Source organism: Hylobates moloch, unplaced genomic scaffold, assembly GCF_009828535.3.
Source record: "Hylobates moloch isolate HMO894 unplaced genomic scaffold, HMol_V3 SCAFFOLD_14, whole genome shotgun sequence".
Classification (NCBI taxonomy): domain Eukaryota; kingdom Metazoa; phylum Chordata; class Mammalia; order Primates; family Hylobatidae; genus Hylobates; species Hylobates moloch.
Genome location: NW_026652289.1, coordinates 14381358 through 14398731, shown reverse-complemented (window position 1 = coordinate 14398731; position 17374 = coordinate 14381358). Strand labels below are relative to the sequence as shown.

The 17374-nt window shown below is 36.3% G+C and overlaps 1 protein-coding gene and 1 pseudogene across 3 annotated transcripts in view; one reads left to right on the top strand and one right to left on the bottom strand.

The window, feature by feature from the left end:
- SCAF4 (SR-related CTD associated factor 4) overlaps positions 1–17374 on the bottom strand; it is a 64710-nt gene that overhangs the window by 35561 nt on the left and 11775 nt on the right. For all 3 annotated transcript variants that reach the window (XM_032175773.2, XM_032175775.2, XM_058427254.1), the window contains exons 2-4: positions 3130–3213; positions 2270–2314; positions 595–756 (exon numbers count right to left, since the gene is read on the bottom strand). In XM_032175773.2, coding sequence (XP_032031664.1) covers positions 595–756; positions 2270–2314; positions 3130–3213 — 291 coding nt within the window. The remainder of the gene's footprint in view (positions 1–594; positions 757–2269; positions 2315–3129; positions 3214–17374) is intronic.
- On the top strand, positions 3351–4069 carry LOC116482393 (non-histone chromosomal protein HMG-14-like; annotated as a pseudogene).

Below are 17374 nucleotides of genomic sequence, written 5' to 3'. Positions count from 1 at the left end.
CCCTTTCTTTCTGGAATAACCAACAATCAGATGATTGCTGTCTTTTCCTACTGCACAATTTCTTCCTTACTCAACTACACAAGCACATCTTTCCAACGGTATCTTCTTTAAAGATGATGCGCCTTTCATATTATTTTTTAAAAATTTTACTTTACTGTGGTAAGAACACTTAACATGAGATCTACTCACTTAGCAAATTTTTAAGTGTACAATACAGAATTGTTAACTATAGGTACAAGGTTGTTCAGCAGATCTCTACAACCTATTCATCTTGCTTAACTGAAATGTCATACCTATTGATTAGCAGCTCCTAATGTTTCCCTTACCCCTAGTCCCTGGCAACCACTATTACACTCTTTGATTCTGTAAATTTTGTTCCTGTCATATTTCAACAGTATGACTGATAATCCTGAAGAACTCATAAGAAAATAAATACGAAACGACCACTGAAGAAAAAAACTGTTTTGTCTCAAGCTCACAGACATCGCTACATGAAGATCTTATCTAGTAATACAGTAGGCTCCAAATATCTAACATACATTTAAAATAATATTTTTTAAAGAATACAAGTTTTAGTTTAAAAATTATTTATACCTTATCTTCAGATGGACAAAGATATAAATATTGGAATGTGGCAGTTATGTTTTTAGAGAATCTTGGCCCAAAAACATCTTTATCAGTTCCAAACTGATGACGAGACTGTCGCACAATTGAGTCAATTACATATAATCCCGGAACCTTGTATTCTGGTTTACACTGCAAGGATAAAGATGTAAGATCAGAAAAAAGATGTAAGACAGAAAAAGCAAAGTCGCAATCTGACACCCATTATTTTCACATTTATGAAACTTTTATATATCCATCCAATGATTGCTTTTGTTTAAAAACTACTTGAATGTTTCAGCTCTCTAAATGGCTAACTTGTCAAATTTCCCATGTCTACAACGGAACTACCATTCTCTTGATACTACTGACCCCCAAGATTTTACTCTTCTTTGATTTCTCTACTTCCCTACACCCAATGTCCCCAAATCGACATTATTTTACCAATCCTTAAGCCAGTTCCATATAAATTCACTTACTATGAAAGTCTCTACAATTCATCCTGCTCAAAAAGGTAATTTTTGTCTTTCAAAATTAACAAAACATTTTTTAACATATCAATTTTAATTCTATTACAGTACCAAATAAAAATTAAAAACGAGAAGTCGTTTTTGGCTAACCAAATTGACAACAGCAGAGAAAAGCAGAGAAACAGACACCTATATATATTTCTGGTGGTAAGTGGAAACAGGTATAACCCTTTACGGAAGACAATTTAGCAATAAAAGCAAAGTCTTATTTAATCCACCAATTCTACATCTATGAATTTATGCCAAAAAAAAAAAAAAAAGAAATTAGGTCTAACTCAGAAAATGGCCGTGTGCATCACTGTAACAACCGCAGAGGAGTATTTTGCAAATGTTTATGATAAACTCAGTGGGAAAAGCAGGCTAACAACCAGTATTATATCCATTTTTACTTTTATAAATGTACATGTACATAAAAAATAAATCCAAATGTATTAATAAATATTGCAGTAATTTGGTGACAGTGCCTGTAGGTAATTTTTTCCATTTTATTTATTTGTACTTTGATGTACTACTATGCAAAGCGTCTACTAACCATCTTTTTTGCCTGTTGGAGCTTTAATTTTTATACCTAAGCCAGTATACAAGGGCCATGGATTAGAGACATTTTTATAAACACTGATTAGTAGGTACTACATGTCACAGCTCCAGGTCAGGGGTTAAGACAAAGATGTCTCAGTCTCTGTTTTCTATTTTCTACTGAGACAGATGTGTGCCAATCACACAGTTATAAAACAACAGACAACTGAACTGAAAATAATTTTATTCTGATGGGAAAAGGGAAAAATTGGGAAAATTTTACAAAGTAATTTCATTTGAAATACTCAAAGGTGAGTTAAATGCCTAAATGTCAATAGTAGTCAGGGCAAGGGGGTAGAGTAAGCACTTCAGGTTTAGGGAAGGGTCATAACCAACATTAAGAAACTGCTGTGAGTTGAGTGCTAAGTTCACAGTAAGTTAAGTACCAATTAATGGTACTGCTAAAAATTTGTTTTTATAAACTTCTAGTGATTAAAAAGAACCTCTAGTGACTAAATTTTTGTGAAGTGGTTTTAGAAACAAGCATTGAGATTAAAATTTACAAAGTAAATTACAAATCATATTGTAACTAAAATGAGGTAATAATGAGAGATAGTTACCTTTTTGATGAACTTTTCTACTATTTGAACTACATGCTTATAAAGCTGAAAAGAATTAAGAGAAAATTACTGTTCAGTTTACTTATTTCTACATTTCCTATAATTGGAAAATTCTTAAAACTCTGAAATCTATACAATCTAAATATTATCAATACTGAATGAACCATGAGAAATACATAATAAAAAATTTTAAAAAGTATTAAAAAACAACTCAGAGAAAAATAAACTAAAAACAGAAAACTACAAAAATTCCCCAAACAGAAGATCCCTTTTCTTAAATTTTAAATCAATAAACCTTCATGAAGCAGAATATTTGGCAACCTTATGGGACAAAACCAATGGATTAGAGCTAAACAATGTAGTTTCTAAAATAAGTCACATTTTAAAGTGTGATTTTGGGTAAGACATTTAATTTCATGGAGCTTGAATTTTTTATCTTTAAATAAAAATGAAACTAAATAGTTGGTTTATGATAAGGAATAAATGAAAATTTAAAAAACTGCTTTGAGGCTGGGCGTGGTGGCGCACACCTGTAATCTCAGCTACTCAGGTGGCTCAGGCATGAGAATCACTTGAACCCGGGAGGGTGAGGTTGCAGTGAGCCGAGATCGCACCACTGCATTCCAGCCTGGGTGACACAGTGAGACTCTATCCCCCTGCCCCCACCAAAAAAACCACACTGCTTTGAAACAATATGTTACAATGCAAATGTACACTTATCATGTACCTTCAGCAAAGGCTGGTTAGGGCTCTTTGATTTAGGCCTGAACTAATTCACAAGTTGACTTCTCATGTTTAAGAGTAATAACTATTTTCAAAATTTCAAAAACATTTCTCAAATTGATTTATTTTATCATTACCTTAATAGCTTTAATAGCAGCTTTAGTGATGAGAATCATCTTGGCTCTAGAGATGGGAGGTTTCATATCCATAAGCGAAAAGAGCTTAAAAGACAAAAAAAAAAAACAAAAAACTTTAAAAAATATTTTGAAACGTAAAGTTTAACTATTTGGCTAGTAAATAACCACCTTTCCTACATATCTGCATCACCACTTGGAAAATACAAATGGGGTGGGGGTGGTGAGGGGGGTCTTAGCAGCCAGGGTAGCAGGAAGAGCTTCGGTGGCCAGGTGGCCAGGCACCCAGCACACACCCTCCCCACTGCCATGATACCCAAGAAGAAGGTCAGCTCCGCTAAAGTGGTGGTGAAGGGGTAGTGAAGGAAAAGCCCAAGAGGCAATCAGCGTGGCTGTCAGCTAAACCTACTCCTGCAAAAGTGGAAATGAGGCTGAAAAAAGGCAGCAGAAGTATAAATCCTCAGACAAAAAAGTGCAAACAAAAGGGAAAGGGAGGCGGAGCAAAGAGAAAACAGGCTCAAGTGACTAACCAAGAAACTAAAGATTTACCTGCAGAAAACGGAGAAACGAAAACCAACGAGAGTCCAGCCTCTGATGAAGCCAGAGAAAGAAGCCAAGTCTACTCAGTACATACCATGTCTTATCAGTGGTCCCTGTCTCCCTTCTCTTCAATCCAGAGTATTTTTGTCAACTATTTCGTAAATGCAAGATTTTAGTAGGTCTAGAAACGTTTTTAAGGAGGGAATCTCACTTCATCCCATTTTTTATGTATAAATGCTTTCACTTTTTTTAAAGAGGTAAAATCATTCACCGGTTGTTTATTTTTTGGTACAACCAGAACAGAGTGTGGGATGTTGTATTATGGGAGGCTTTGACTGTCTTGGGTGTCAGCTTAACATTCCATAGATGGGGGGGTTACTTTTTATGTCCTATAATGTCTCTACTAAATATACAAAAATTAGCCAGCCGTGGTAGCGCGCAGCTGTAATCCCAGCTACTCAGGAGGCTGAGGCATGAGAGCTGCTTGAACCCAGGAGATGGAGGTTGCAGTGAGCCAAGACTGCGTCACTGCACTCTAGCCTGGGCAACAGAGCAAGACTTCATTTCCAAAAAACACAAACAAAAGGGGAAAACCAAATTTAACAAATCTCACAACAGTAAATCTACAGCCATCAGGTGCTTCCACGAGACTTAACCACATACTTCCCCCAAAGGGTTAAATCCAACCAAAACATAAGGAGAGTCCATAGAGGGTTATAAAGATAAAATCCTGACATTAAGAAACATATCTAGCTTCTTAAATTATTGTTTTTGTTTGGTTTAACCATAAGCATACACTTACCTGGGACTTCCAAAAGATATTGTGAAGTAAGTTTCAGAGATCCCAACATTATGAAACTCACATGAATCACATTTCCATTCTTTCGATTTATGTCAATATTCCAAATATGGAGCCCTAGGGTATGAACCTTTACTAGACCACTAGCTAAGGGGCTAACCTAAAATATGAGTGTTTTCTCAGAGTAAAATGCCTCACCTAGCAGGGTATCCTAAAAATTCAGACAATTTTCACCTCTTTTCAAAACTATAGACATCAGTAACAATTTTGGAAAAGGCATGGAATGCCAAATATAATCAATAAAAAACCAGATAACTACTTAAGCAGAAAATAATGTATTTTTTCCATAAGATACAGAAAATGGAGAAAATACTAAGATATTAACACAGGAATTCATTTTAATAAAAGGATTCTCTAAATAAGGTTGCGATTCTTCATTGTATTACTTCATTTACCAATGTAATAAAAAAATTATCTTTGAGAATAAAATGCTAACTGAAAGGCAATTAGAAAAGAAATAGTAAGGCCAGGCGCGGTGGCTCATGCCTGTAATCCCAGCAGTTTGGGAAGCCTAGGTGGGCGGATCACCTGAGGTCAGGAGTTCGAGACCAGCCTGGCCAACATGGCGAAACCCCGTCTCCACTATAAATACAAAATGGTGGCGGGCACCTGTAGTCCCAGCTACTTGGGAGGCTGAGGCAGGAGAATCGCTTGAACCCAGGAGGCGGACAGAGGTTGCAGTAAGCCAAGATTGCGCCACTGCACTCCAGGCCGGGAGACAGAGCGAGCCTCTTTGTCTTTAAAAAATAAAAAGAAAAGAAAAGAAAAAGAAATAATAAATCCTTAAAATTATACAAACCAGTAAGAAACAACTTAACATATTTCAACTTAAACACAAATTCTAAAAATATCAACACTGCATGATTTATAAATATGTAGCACACATTTATAAAAGGTATATTCTATGTTATAAAATCTATTAAGACAGTTGCTTATTATTGTTCTATTTTCTATACCTTAACACAGTGAAAGGGGATGCAAAAACCAAAACCAAAACCAAAACCCATGGGTCTTAATGAACACGCCCACACACATTTAATTCTTGGGTTGTCTCCACAACTCTTCAATGATTTAGACAAAAATCCTGAAGAAACTAGAAACTCTCCCTTCCTTGTTCTCAATCTCCTGAGTCAAGACCACTTCTTGATGTGATTCATGCCAAACACTTAAGACACTGCTATATTTTGGATAGATTAAATCTTTAATAATAAAGTAGAAGCAATAAGGGGCCTTTCTGTGTAGAAAGTCAAGAGGGTCAGGATGGCCAGGAGGCCAAGAAAAGGAATCTAAATGTATATCCAAGGCAGTCTGGAACTTACATGTAGGTACAAGAAACTTATGTCAAAGTAGCCACAAGATTATTTCATAGGAGATGAACAAATGTGACTCCCTGTTTACTGTTAAAAATCAAAGCTTTAGGTGAAATCTCTAATTTAAGCTAGGTAAGAAAGCCTTCACCTGTCTGTTCTTTTCCTGATCCCTTCTCCTCATTCCTGAAATGTAGAGACTGAGGCCCACTGGGCACTGGTACCCCCCATCACTGGGGCAGGGGGTGTCTATTTGATAGTTGATTTTGCTGAACCAGGTACTTCCTTTCCCATTTTCTAATGATTTTGTAACATACAAACTGACTCTTTTCCCTTCCCTTCTCCTTTCCCTGGGAAAATACAACAAGTAAATAAAGACTTACTGGTACTGAAACTGTCAAAAAAGAAAAAAAAGAAAGAAAGAAAGAAAGAAATGAGAAACAGTAAGAACTACTTCTCTGGTCATTAAAAGCTTAGAGTAAATTTTAAGGAAACCTAAGCCAGAGCTAATATTCATCTAATGCCCCCAAAAAGCGCTTTATCATTTCAGCAGTAAGCAACTCACTAAATTAACAGCCAAACGAACACACAAGACAGACTAGCGTAGCTTCTAAGGAAACACTCCATAGTCTCTATTTAAATTATCATAACGTATTTAAAAAATTAAAAGTAAAGACTATACCACATAACAGTATAACCACCAGGCAGGCAAAAGACCAGCAAGAGAACCGTCAGGTACCACAATCTGAGACAGCTGCAGAGTATTATTACATTCCATAAAAATATTATTCGGGAAGAGAAGAGGTAACTAACATTTGAGTGCTTATCAGGCAGCAATGAGTTTAAGTGATATGTTGTATTTTTTACTTAATCATGTTAACTAAGGCAGATCTGTTACATCTGTTTTGAGATAATACTAAAAAAAAAAGGGTCATATCTGTTTTAGATGATGCCTAGGCCATGATCTGAACTAATATTTGTTGATTCTAAAGTTCACACTCCCTAATAACATACCCATACCTGATACAATGCTGCATACAGACTAAATTTGTGCAGAGACCATTAACTATGAAAAGGAATATGGGGGGGGGGGGGATCCAGGAAGGCATCTGTGCCTGCCTGTATACTATTTGGATTCAGGAATAACAATGAAACATATTGAATTTAATTTGGGATGCCTATTAAATATCTAGGCAGAGAAAGAAATATGGATCTTGAATGTATAAGAGATCCAGGCTAGAAATGGAAAGGTTATAGAACCATGAGGATGGATTAGAAGGAGCCTGGAGTAAGAAGGGAGCCAAAAACACATACACCAGGCTGGTGCGGTGGCTCACACCTGTAATCCCAGCACTTTGGGAGGCCAAGGCGGGCGGGTCACCTGAGGTCAGGAGTTCGAGACCGGCCTGGCCAACATGGTGAAACCCTGTCTCTACTAAAAATACAAAAATTAACTGGGTGTGGTGGCACGTGCCTGTAGTCCCAGCTACTTGGGAGGCTGAGGCATGAGAATCTCTTGAACTCAGGAGGCGAAGGTTGCAGTGAGCCGAGATGGTGCCACTGCACTCCAGCCTGGGATAGAGTAAAATTCCATCTCCAAAAACAAAAACAAAAAACAAACAAACAAAAAACCACAAAACAGAAGAACAACATATATACCAAAAATTTCAATGTAGCAGAGAAAAAACCTGCAAAAATGAGCACCAGGACAAAGTAGAATCCCAGAAATTAGAGACATCTGGCATAGCCAAATGCTACAAGAGGTTAATCAGGATGCAAAACAAATCTTGTTTATTTAGTTTGGCAATTAGGTGAATGCAAGTGACATCAGTTTTTGAAAGTGATTCCAAATTCCAACTGGTTAAGGAATGAGTGGCAGGCAAGGAAGCAGAAATGCATTTTTGGCTCATTTTTCATTAATTCAACAAATATCTGAGAGCTTAGTAAGTGGCAAGCTGAGTGTTTCGTATATAAAAAGGAGACAGGACCATGTTTCCAAGCTTTTTTATAAATGACCGCCCTTACTTATATCTTATTTGTTAGCATTATCAAGTTTCCATCACATTTCTTTCTTTAAACTCCTGAGTTCAAGTGATCCTCCCATCTCAGCCTCCCCAGCAGCTGGAACTATAGGCATGTGCCACCCCACCAGAGAAGTTTCTTTTCGGATGACTTTTATTCTCCTTTACCAACATTTTTCTTAAAATTTCAAGCGGTGCATTTGCATTTGATACAATTTACGAAGAAAAACACTACAGGCAAATACAGATTTTTCAAAATTGGAGGTTTGCAAAGTCACCTTTTAACACTCAATGAATGCTGTTAATATTTTATTGACTTAATGTACAAATTCATCAAACGGTCTCCACCTTTTGCAAGACAAAAAAGTTCCTTGATACCTACAGCAATGCCTTCACTGAACAGATACAGAAATCCAGAAATTATGCTGATGTACTTTGACACAGAGGATAAAAATTGATATACTTTCCTGGTAAGCATGTACATTGACACTGTCCATTTGGACAGAAATAGTAACAGCCTTTATGGTGAGGCAGATGTTATAATTCCATTTTAGAGATGATAGCACTGACGCTCAACAATCTGCTCAGTTATAAAGTTAATTAAGTGGTAAAATTCAATCTGTAATCAACCATTTCCAAAAACTCTAATTCTTTTTAACTAGTACCTAACAATAACAAAATTATTTCAAATATATTAGCCCAAAAGAATAGTGTACAGATAGTAAAGATAAAAAGGACTGTACAGCTATGTTAAGTGGGGAAAAATTGCAATGTGGACCCAAACTAGAAAGTAATATACTAATATATAATTGTTATGAGGAGTTGAACCCAAGAATTTTTTAAAGAAAAAAATTAAGTGGCACAGAGGTATAAAGTGATGTGCCTACCCAAGCGACAAGTTAGAGGCGATATAAATTACTAAAATAGGGTCAATTTTTTGATGCTTTAAATGACCCTACAATAATGAATGTGGTGACTTAGGAGGAAAGTGTCAGCATAATTTATTTAGATGATCAAAATACTGATCAAATTTCAATTTCTCAAGACTAAAGATCAACACACTGTTTTTATGTTTTAGAACTCAATTTTATCTTAGGGCATGAGGGAAAGCTTTAAATAGCCAGCATGTTATACATTCAGAAATTCTTCTTTCTGAATATTGACTCATCCAAATATTTCCAGGTAAGACATGGGCCCTCTACTGTTGCCAGCTCTGCTGAGTTTCATTCTCCCATTTGTTTGTTGCTTTTTTTTTTTTTTTTTTTTTTTGAGACAGTCTCACTCTGTCTCCCATGCTGGAGTACAGTGGCAGGATCTTGGCTCACTGCAACCTTTGCCTCCCGGGTTCAAGCGATTCTCATGCCTCAGCCTCCTGAGTAGCTGGGATTACGGACGTGCACCAGAACACCCAGCAAATTTTTGCATTTTTAGTAGAGATGGGGTTTCACCATGTTGCCCAGGATGGTCTTTAACTCCTGGCCTTGTGTTATCTGCCCACCTTAGCCTCCCAAAGCGCTGGCATTACAGGCAAGAGCCACCATGTCCGGCCTGATTCTCCTTTTTTTTTTTTTTTTGAGACGAAGCCTTGCTACATTGTCCCCCAGGCTGGAGTACAATGGCGCGATCTCGGCTCGCTGCAACCTCTGCCTCCCGCCTCCAGGGTTTAAGTGACTCTCCTGCCTCAGCCTCCCGAGTAGCTGGGATTACAGGCACTGCCACCATGCCTGGCTAATTTTTGTATTTTTAGTAGAGACGAGAGTTTCACCATGTTGGCCAGGCTGGTCTCGAACTCCTGACCTCAGGTGATCCACTGTGCCTGGCCTGATTCTCCCATTTTTAAAATAAACACTGATGGCCTTCTTTATAAAACTGTTAATAGCATGAAATGAAAGCATCTAAAATAATCAGTGCTTAATAAATGTCTAACTCCTACCCCCTCTCACATATACCAATTCCTGACTTTTGTTTCTCTTAATTAAAAATCAATTATACTGCTCATTGCTATATCTGTTTTATTTTCCATTTATGCATGGTATATTTTTCTCATTCTAAAACCAAATGAACTTGTTAGTTGTAAATGATTTATTACTGAGTCCTTACTTGTGTCTAAAACAAAGTTGCAATTTATTAATCTTAAATAAAAGAGTTAATTGTTATGGTCACCAATATTGTTTGAGGAATCTCTAAAGAGAAGTACATAATCTTGTGGTGATCTAAGATTTTGATTGATTGATTTTCCACAATAATTTGTTAGAATAACGGTAAATGCACGGGCTCAATAATAACTGCCCGGGAAATCTTGGCTCTACCACTTGCTACCTATGAGAATTTCTCCATCTGTAAAATGGGGATAATCGTAGTCCCTACTTATTTAGTTAAGTCTAAGAATTAAATACAAACAATACATACAAAAGCACTTAGAGCAACACCTAGCACAGAGTAAATACACAATAGATATTAATGAGTACTACACGTAATTTTTTTGAGAAAAAGAGAGAATCCTGGAGTTAATCCAGAGCAGTGTTTTTCAAACTGTGGGTTGAGATCCATGAATGAATTACATAATTCCTACTGTGTGTATTGTGGTCAAAAATATGAAGGACAACAGCCCAGGGAAAAACTATTTTGTTTTTAGAAATGAGGAAAATAAGGCCCAAACTAATTGCTAGTCACCTTTCCATAATGTGTAGGTTCCTTCAAACCATTAATAAATTTCTCATGGGCAAACCGGGGCGGGGGTGGGGTGGGGGGGGGGCAGGGAAGAAGCACTGCCATGTCAGAAAAAAACTTTATGTTTTTCAATCAAGTTTAGATACACATAAGTATTAAACACAGAGTAGACAACAGATTCAAAGATAATTCAGTTACTTATGACCAACATCCAATTTCAGTCAACAAACCTCAGGAGAAAAAGCTATTAGCTTTATATATCAAGTCTGAAAGCCACAAAATTTAATATAATTCCAACAAAATCTACTAGTGAAAAAAACCAGAAATTGTGGTATTCTATAGAGAGTGAGAAAGATTTGGTTTTGAATCTGGGTCTGGCCATGCAGATGATTCTGGGCAAATTAATTTCTCTAAGCCGTAATATCCTCGTTTGTAAAAAGGATATACCAATATCTGCTTGATAGGTATCAGTTTCAGTTAGAACTAAACGAGTTTTTGTATATGGAATGACTCGCACTATGTCACCTGGCAGAGGAAAAGTATTCAATAAACACCATTAGATGCAGAGCTCCCCCAACATTATAGCCTGTATTCACAATTAATGTTATCTGTGAATGAATAAAAAGTGTCAAAGCAGCCAGAGAAAACCACGAAATCCTCCTGCATAAAAATAACAACAGCTCCTCCAAATACAAGACTTCTTTAGAAGGGATAAGCATAGTGGAAAAGAATGCTACTTGTCAGCAGTAGATATGAGTTTGGCTCTTTGCTTTGTCACTAGCAGAATGACTATGAAAACGTCTAAACATGACCACTGCCCTGCTGCATGACATATAGAAGCCTGAGACACAAAATCCTCTAAAAATTATGAAGAACGATTCATCCTGATCCCTCATACCAGTAAAGAGTTTCAAGTGAAGATAAAGAACGAGGGTATCTGCCTGTGATACCTGCAGAATTCACAATGTTTGGGGATTAGTCAAAGTAACATGGGTACTCTGCTATTTACCAATGGCATAAACCTTAACAAGTTTAGTCAACCTTTCTAAACTTCAAGGATTTTTAAAATCTGAAAAACAGGGATTAATAGGCTCACCTCACCGCATTGTTAGGATTAAATAGGATAATGTATGTAAATCTCTTAGCCCAGTACCTAACACATAAGTGCTCAGTAAATGGAGAAAACAATGTGAAGATAACTAGTATTTCCTCTCTTTTTCTTTAACTATTAGCCAAATGATAAGGTTTCTAGATGATCCTGGTTAATTCCCTTTAAGTATGGTATCCTCAAATGGACAGGGTCCAGATGTAGTCCTGCATTATGAATTGGCTTTTGTATTAGTTTCCTATTTCTGTAGTAAGAAGTTACCACAAATTTACTGGCTTAAAGCAACACGAATTACACTTCTGAGGTCAGAATCTCACTAGCATCAGCAAGGCGACATTCCTTGTAAAGGCTCTAGGGAAGAATCTATTTCTTGCCTATTCTAGCTTCTACAGGGTGCCTACATTCTTTTGGCTCATAGCCTCTTCTTCCATCTTCAAAGCCAGCAGTATGGCACCTTCTCCTTCTATCTCTTCTGTTGTTTTATTCCCTTCTTTGACTCCTAACTCTCTAGCACAAGGACCCTTATGATTACATCGGGCCCACCCAGATAATCCAGGATAATTAACCCGTCTCAACATCCTTAACCTTATTCACATCCCCAGTCTCTTTTGCCTTGCAAGGTAATATATTCACAGGTTTTAGGAATTAGATTATGAACATCTTTGGAGAAGGGGGCATTATTTATTACCTAAAAAAAATAGGGCTTAATTCATTAACTCCAATTTGTAATCATCTGAAATCTTCAGGCTGCTTTCACCAGGATTCCCATCAAAACTAGATCTTCATATTGACTTTGTGTTGGTTTCTAAGAGACCTTTCAACCTATTTAGCAAGGAAGTCATTTTCTGCTATTTGATGTAGCTCCAGCTATTCCAATCAGCTTGTAAATTTCATGAACTCGTTGTGCATGCTTTCCTCCAAGTCAGTGTTTTCTAAAAATTAAAATAGGACCTATTTGAAAGATGACCTTAACTGATATTCCTTGGGTATTTATAACCAGTCAGCTAAAATCCACTTAGCAATACTGTCATCCTGCCCATATTTTTCTAATTCATTCATAATGCAATCATATCCAATACCTTTCTGAAATATTTGGTATATAGTTTTCACTAGACATAACATACTTTACAAATGAAAAATGTTTAGTTTAGTCTGTTATAAATTGTTAGTGAATCTGTTCTGGCTCTTAGTGACTAGCAATTTCTAAAATTAATAAAAACTGGCAGACAAAAGTAAACTGGCACAGAGTTTACAATTTCTAAAGTATGATTTTTCCTACTTTTTGAAATAAAGTTGCCAAGGCAATAAGAATTAGAAGACTATATACTAATCTAAGTCATCTTTTTAAAACTTAAACCTCTCAAGCAATATTTCTTTCTGAATCTTTCTCAATGGGATATTTATCCCTTTCTTTTCGAAACCTAAACTTTAAAAAATGTATTTTCCTAAATTTACTTTGTAACGGATTACACTGATTATTTCCAGTATTCCTTCCTTTGGTAGTATGACCTCCAAGATGACAAAGCAATTTTCCCTTAAGCTCCTATTACTATGTAAAGTTGAATTTAAAGAAAAAATAGAAATCCTTCCTAAAAGAAATACATATATACTCACAATGACAGGCTAGTATTCAAATCTTCTTCCTGTTAGATGCAAATATCAAAGCATTTAGTTCTACAGTCTTTCCTCCTCTTTCATTCTCAATATATCAAACACACTGTCTTAAACCAAATAGTTAAATCCAACACAACTTTTATGTTTATTAGCAACGTATAAACACTGTATAACAAAGTACACGCTAAATTTCTTAACAAAAGATAATTTTTAAAAAGTTTTAAAATCATCTTTCCTGTAAAGATGCTTTATCCATCTAATTTAAACCTGAAGACAACTCCATAAAACACTACTGCTAGAACAACTAGGTAAGGGATCATATATAGTCCTTTTCTTACTTGGTATTTCATCTTATGCCTTTAATATATAATTTACTAAATGTGTGTCTGGGTTAATACTTTTTTAGTATCAGGTAATATAATGGGGCGAGGAAAGAAAGCCAATCACATGTTAAACAAGTACCACTATGTCACTCTACCTGAAAGCAGAATACTGTGTATGAGTTAATCAACAGTACATACACACAGTAAGAGATACAATGAAACGGAAAAACGTACAGAAGCAACTCATTTAACAAAGAAAATCTCAACATCTAATTAACAAACACAGGAAAAAGTGTTCAACCATACCAATCAATAATCAAAGTACAAATTAATACAAGGAGATAAAATTCTTACATTATCTAATGGACATGCATGTGGACTAGCATAAAGCAAAAAGAGTACTGGGCTGGTGAGATCTAATGGATGAGTTTTAATTCCGAAGGGAAATTTAAAACTATAAAACAAGAACTAAAAAATGTCCATACCTTTTAAACCAGTAATTCTACTTCTAGAAATTTATCTAAGGCAATTATTAGATATTCTCAAATTTTCCACAATGACTATTGAGAAAATGATAGAGAATTTCATGCTATTAATAAGATCTGGTAACTATATAAAAATTTCCAAACACAAGTGGAGGAGAAAAAAAGACAAAGGAAATACTCTAAAATGCTAATGGTGTTTGATGGGATTGTTTTATTTTCTAATTCAAATTTATCTAACTTGCATTAATTTTTAAATAAAAAAATTAAATTCATGGATTTAAAAATGAACTTTAATTTGTATCTGAGATACATCTTTGTTCAACTTTTGATTATATATATAACTAAGTGATAAAGAAATATGGTTATATACAATCACCATTATTACATAACTTGTCCACAGAGTAAATCTTGTCTTTGAAGCTCAGTTACTATGTTTAAATCAGTAACTTGCAAATCTTTAATAAAGCCTTTCAAAATTAGTAAATTTTTAAATTAAAAAATTAAATTAAAAACACCCCTCCCCCCACAAATCCTTACAATAACTGAAGCCCTGTGGATAAAATGAACAACATACACTGTGCAAAAAAAAAAAAAAAATCTGGGAAATTGCTGCCACACACACACTATATATATATATATATATATATATATTTTTTTTTTTTTTTTTTCACAGTTTTTTTCGGTTTTTTTTTCCTCTTGGCTCCCGTTTTTTTGAGGGTCGCGATCTCGGCTCACCACAACCTCCGCCTCCCAGGTTCAAGTGATTTTCCTGCGTCAGCCTCCCGAGTAGCTGGGATTACAGGCATGTGCCACCATGCCCAGCTAATTTTTTTGTATTTTTAGTACAGATGGGGTTTCTCCATGTTAGTCAGGCTGGTCTCGAACAACTGACCTCAGTTGCTCTGCCCACCTTGGCCTCCCAAAGTGCTGGGATTACAGGTGTGAGCCACTGCACCAGGCCCATATTTTTTTCAACATCTCTTCATTAAAGAAAGTGTCCCTTTAATTATTGATATACAGCTTATTCCCATATAAATTCCATTTGCTTGTCACAGACTCAAACCTTTTGAAACTAAACATTTAACCATTTTTCCACTTGCTTAGAAGGAAGGTATGAAAACAAGATAAATCTGGCATTGTCAATATGAAATACTCCTAAGGTGGAGAAAATTTACAAAGCTTTTTCTTTTTGGTACAGACGGGATTTTGCCATGTTAGCAAGGATGGTTTCGAACTCCTGGCCTCAAGGGATCTGCCAGTGTCAGCCTCCCAAAGTACTGGGATTACAGGCGTGAGCCACCTCATCCCGCCCCGAAAAGCTTTTTAAAACAAATAGGGGAAAGATGCTCTACCATTTTCTTGCTCCTACTGAGCAGAGTCTTATTTGAATGTAAACATTACAAAACAGTTCCATCTACTTCTGTACAAAATTTACTCTTCAGATTTCAAGAGATTCCAAACTAGGTACTTTCATAAGCAACAGAACTGCACATAATATTCAAATTCAAAATTTTCATACTTACTTCTTCCTAAATTTCTTTACTATACCATATTCTCTGACAATCTTGTTGACTTTTCTTCTAGTTCCAGAATTTAAAGAAATGTTTTACCAAATAAACACATGGAACTGCTAAATTACATTTAATACTAAATATAACATCAATTTTAGGCTAACTACTTTTATTTCTATGTGCAGTAAGAACATTAAGAAAACAGAATATAGGCTGGGCACGGCGGCTCACGCCCGTAATCCCAGCACTTTGGGAGGCCGAGGTAGGCAGATCACCTGAGGTCAGGAGTTCGAGACCAGCCTGACCAACATGGAGAAATCCCATCTCTAGTAAACATACAAAATTAGACGGGCGTGGTGGCACATGCCTGTAACCCCAGCTACTCAGGAGGCTGAGCCAGGAGAATCACTTGAACCCGAGAGGTGGAGATTGCGGTCAGCCAAGATCACGCCATTGCACTCCAGCCTGAGCAACAAGAATGAAACTGTCTCAAAACAAACAAACAAACAAACAAACAAAAAAGAAAACAGAATATAACAGACAATGGTTTAAACTTCATCTGCATTATTTTTCACTCTTTAATTGTATCATCGAGCCCTTATTCTATTATCATTTACTCCGGGCAGAACTAATTTTCTAAGTATTAATAGTTAATTTCTGAAAACTTACCCTATAAAGCATGTCCTAATGTTGTCTTCTTTTTTTTTTTTTTTTTTTTGAGATGGAGCTTCACGCTTGTTGCCCAGGCTGGAATGCAATGGCATGATCTCAGCTCACCACAAACCTCCGCCTCCTGGGTCTAAGCGAGTCTCCTGCCTCAGCCTCCCGAGTACCTGGGATTACAGGCATGTGCCACCATGCCTGGCTAATTTTGTATTTTTAGTAGAGACGGGGTTTCTCCATGTTGGTCAGGCTGGTCTTGAACTCGTGACCTCAGGTGATCTGCCCGCCTCGGCCTCCCAAAGTGCTGGGATTACAGGCGTGAGCCACCATGCCCGGCCACGTATTCTTCATTTTACACTACCTCCCCTACAATTTCCAAGGGTCTACCCTTCACTCAAACTTTCCACTTTTTGAATCAAGGCTGTATACCTCACCAGGGCTTTTAACCTTACTGGTTCCAGCTTATCACATTAGGTTATTTTCCAAATGTACTTCCCAAATCAATCCACAACTTCTTCCTTTTCACTTGCTTGAAAGACAGGCCAGGAGGTGATTTTAGGAAATGCCAAATGTTTTATCCATGCCAGTGCGCTCCTTTAGCAGCACAGGTGCCATATCTCAACATCACATTTACTGTGCCTCACTAATGAACTTCTGGTCTCCCTCCCCTCATAGTTGGCTATTAAACATTTTTGTGAATTAAACACTTCTTCCTAGACATCAATACAAGAAATAAAAATTGATTCCAAGATATAAAATCATTTAATTAGAAAACAATTTTAATGTTAGCATTTATAAAATCCTTAATAAGTTAAAATTTTTAATTGAGTATAAACTGGTAAAGACAATAGACATCTTCAGTTTTAAACGCTGATTACATTTACTGCATTACTGTGGATGACCCAAAAACTTAATCAAACCTTGTTATTCTTAAACTGTGACAAGTCCTTCCAAAAGTATACATTATTTTGATAGTTATCACTTGCTACCATGCTTCAGATGTATAAAAGCTGTTCACTGAGTCTTCTCCCCACATAAATGGTCCATTAGATAAGGATTCACTGCTCAAAAACTTCACAGCAGCCATGTGGGGCTGTGGACTAGACTCAGATGGGATCTTAAAAGGACTGTGTCAAATCTCAGAACT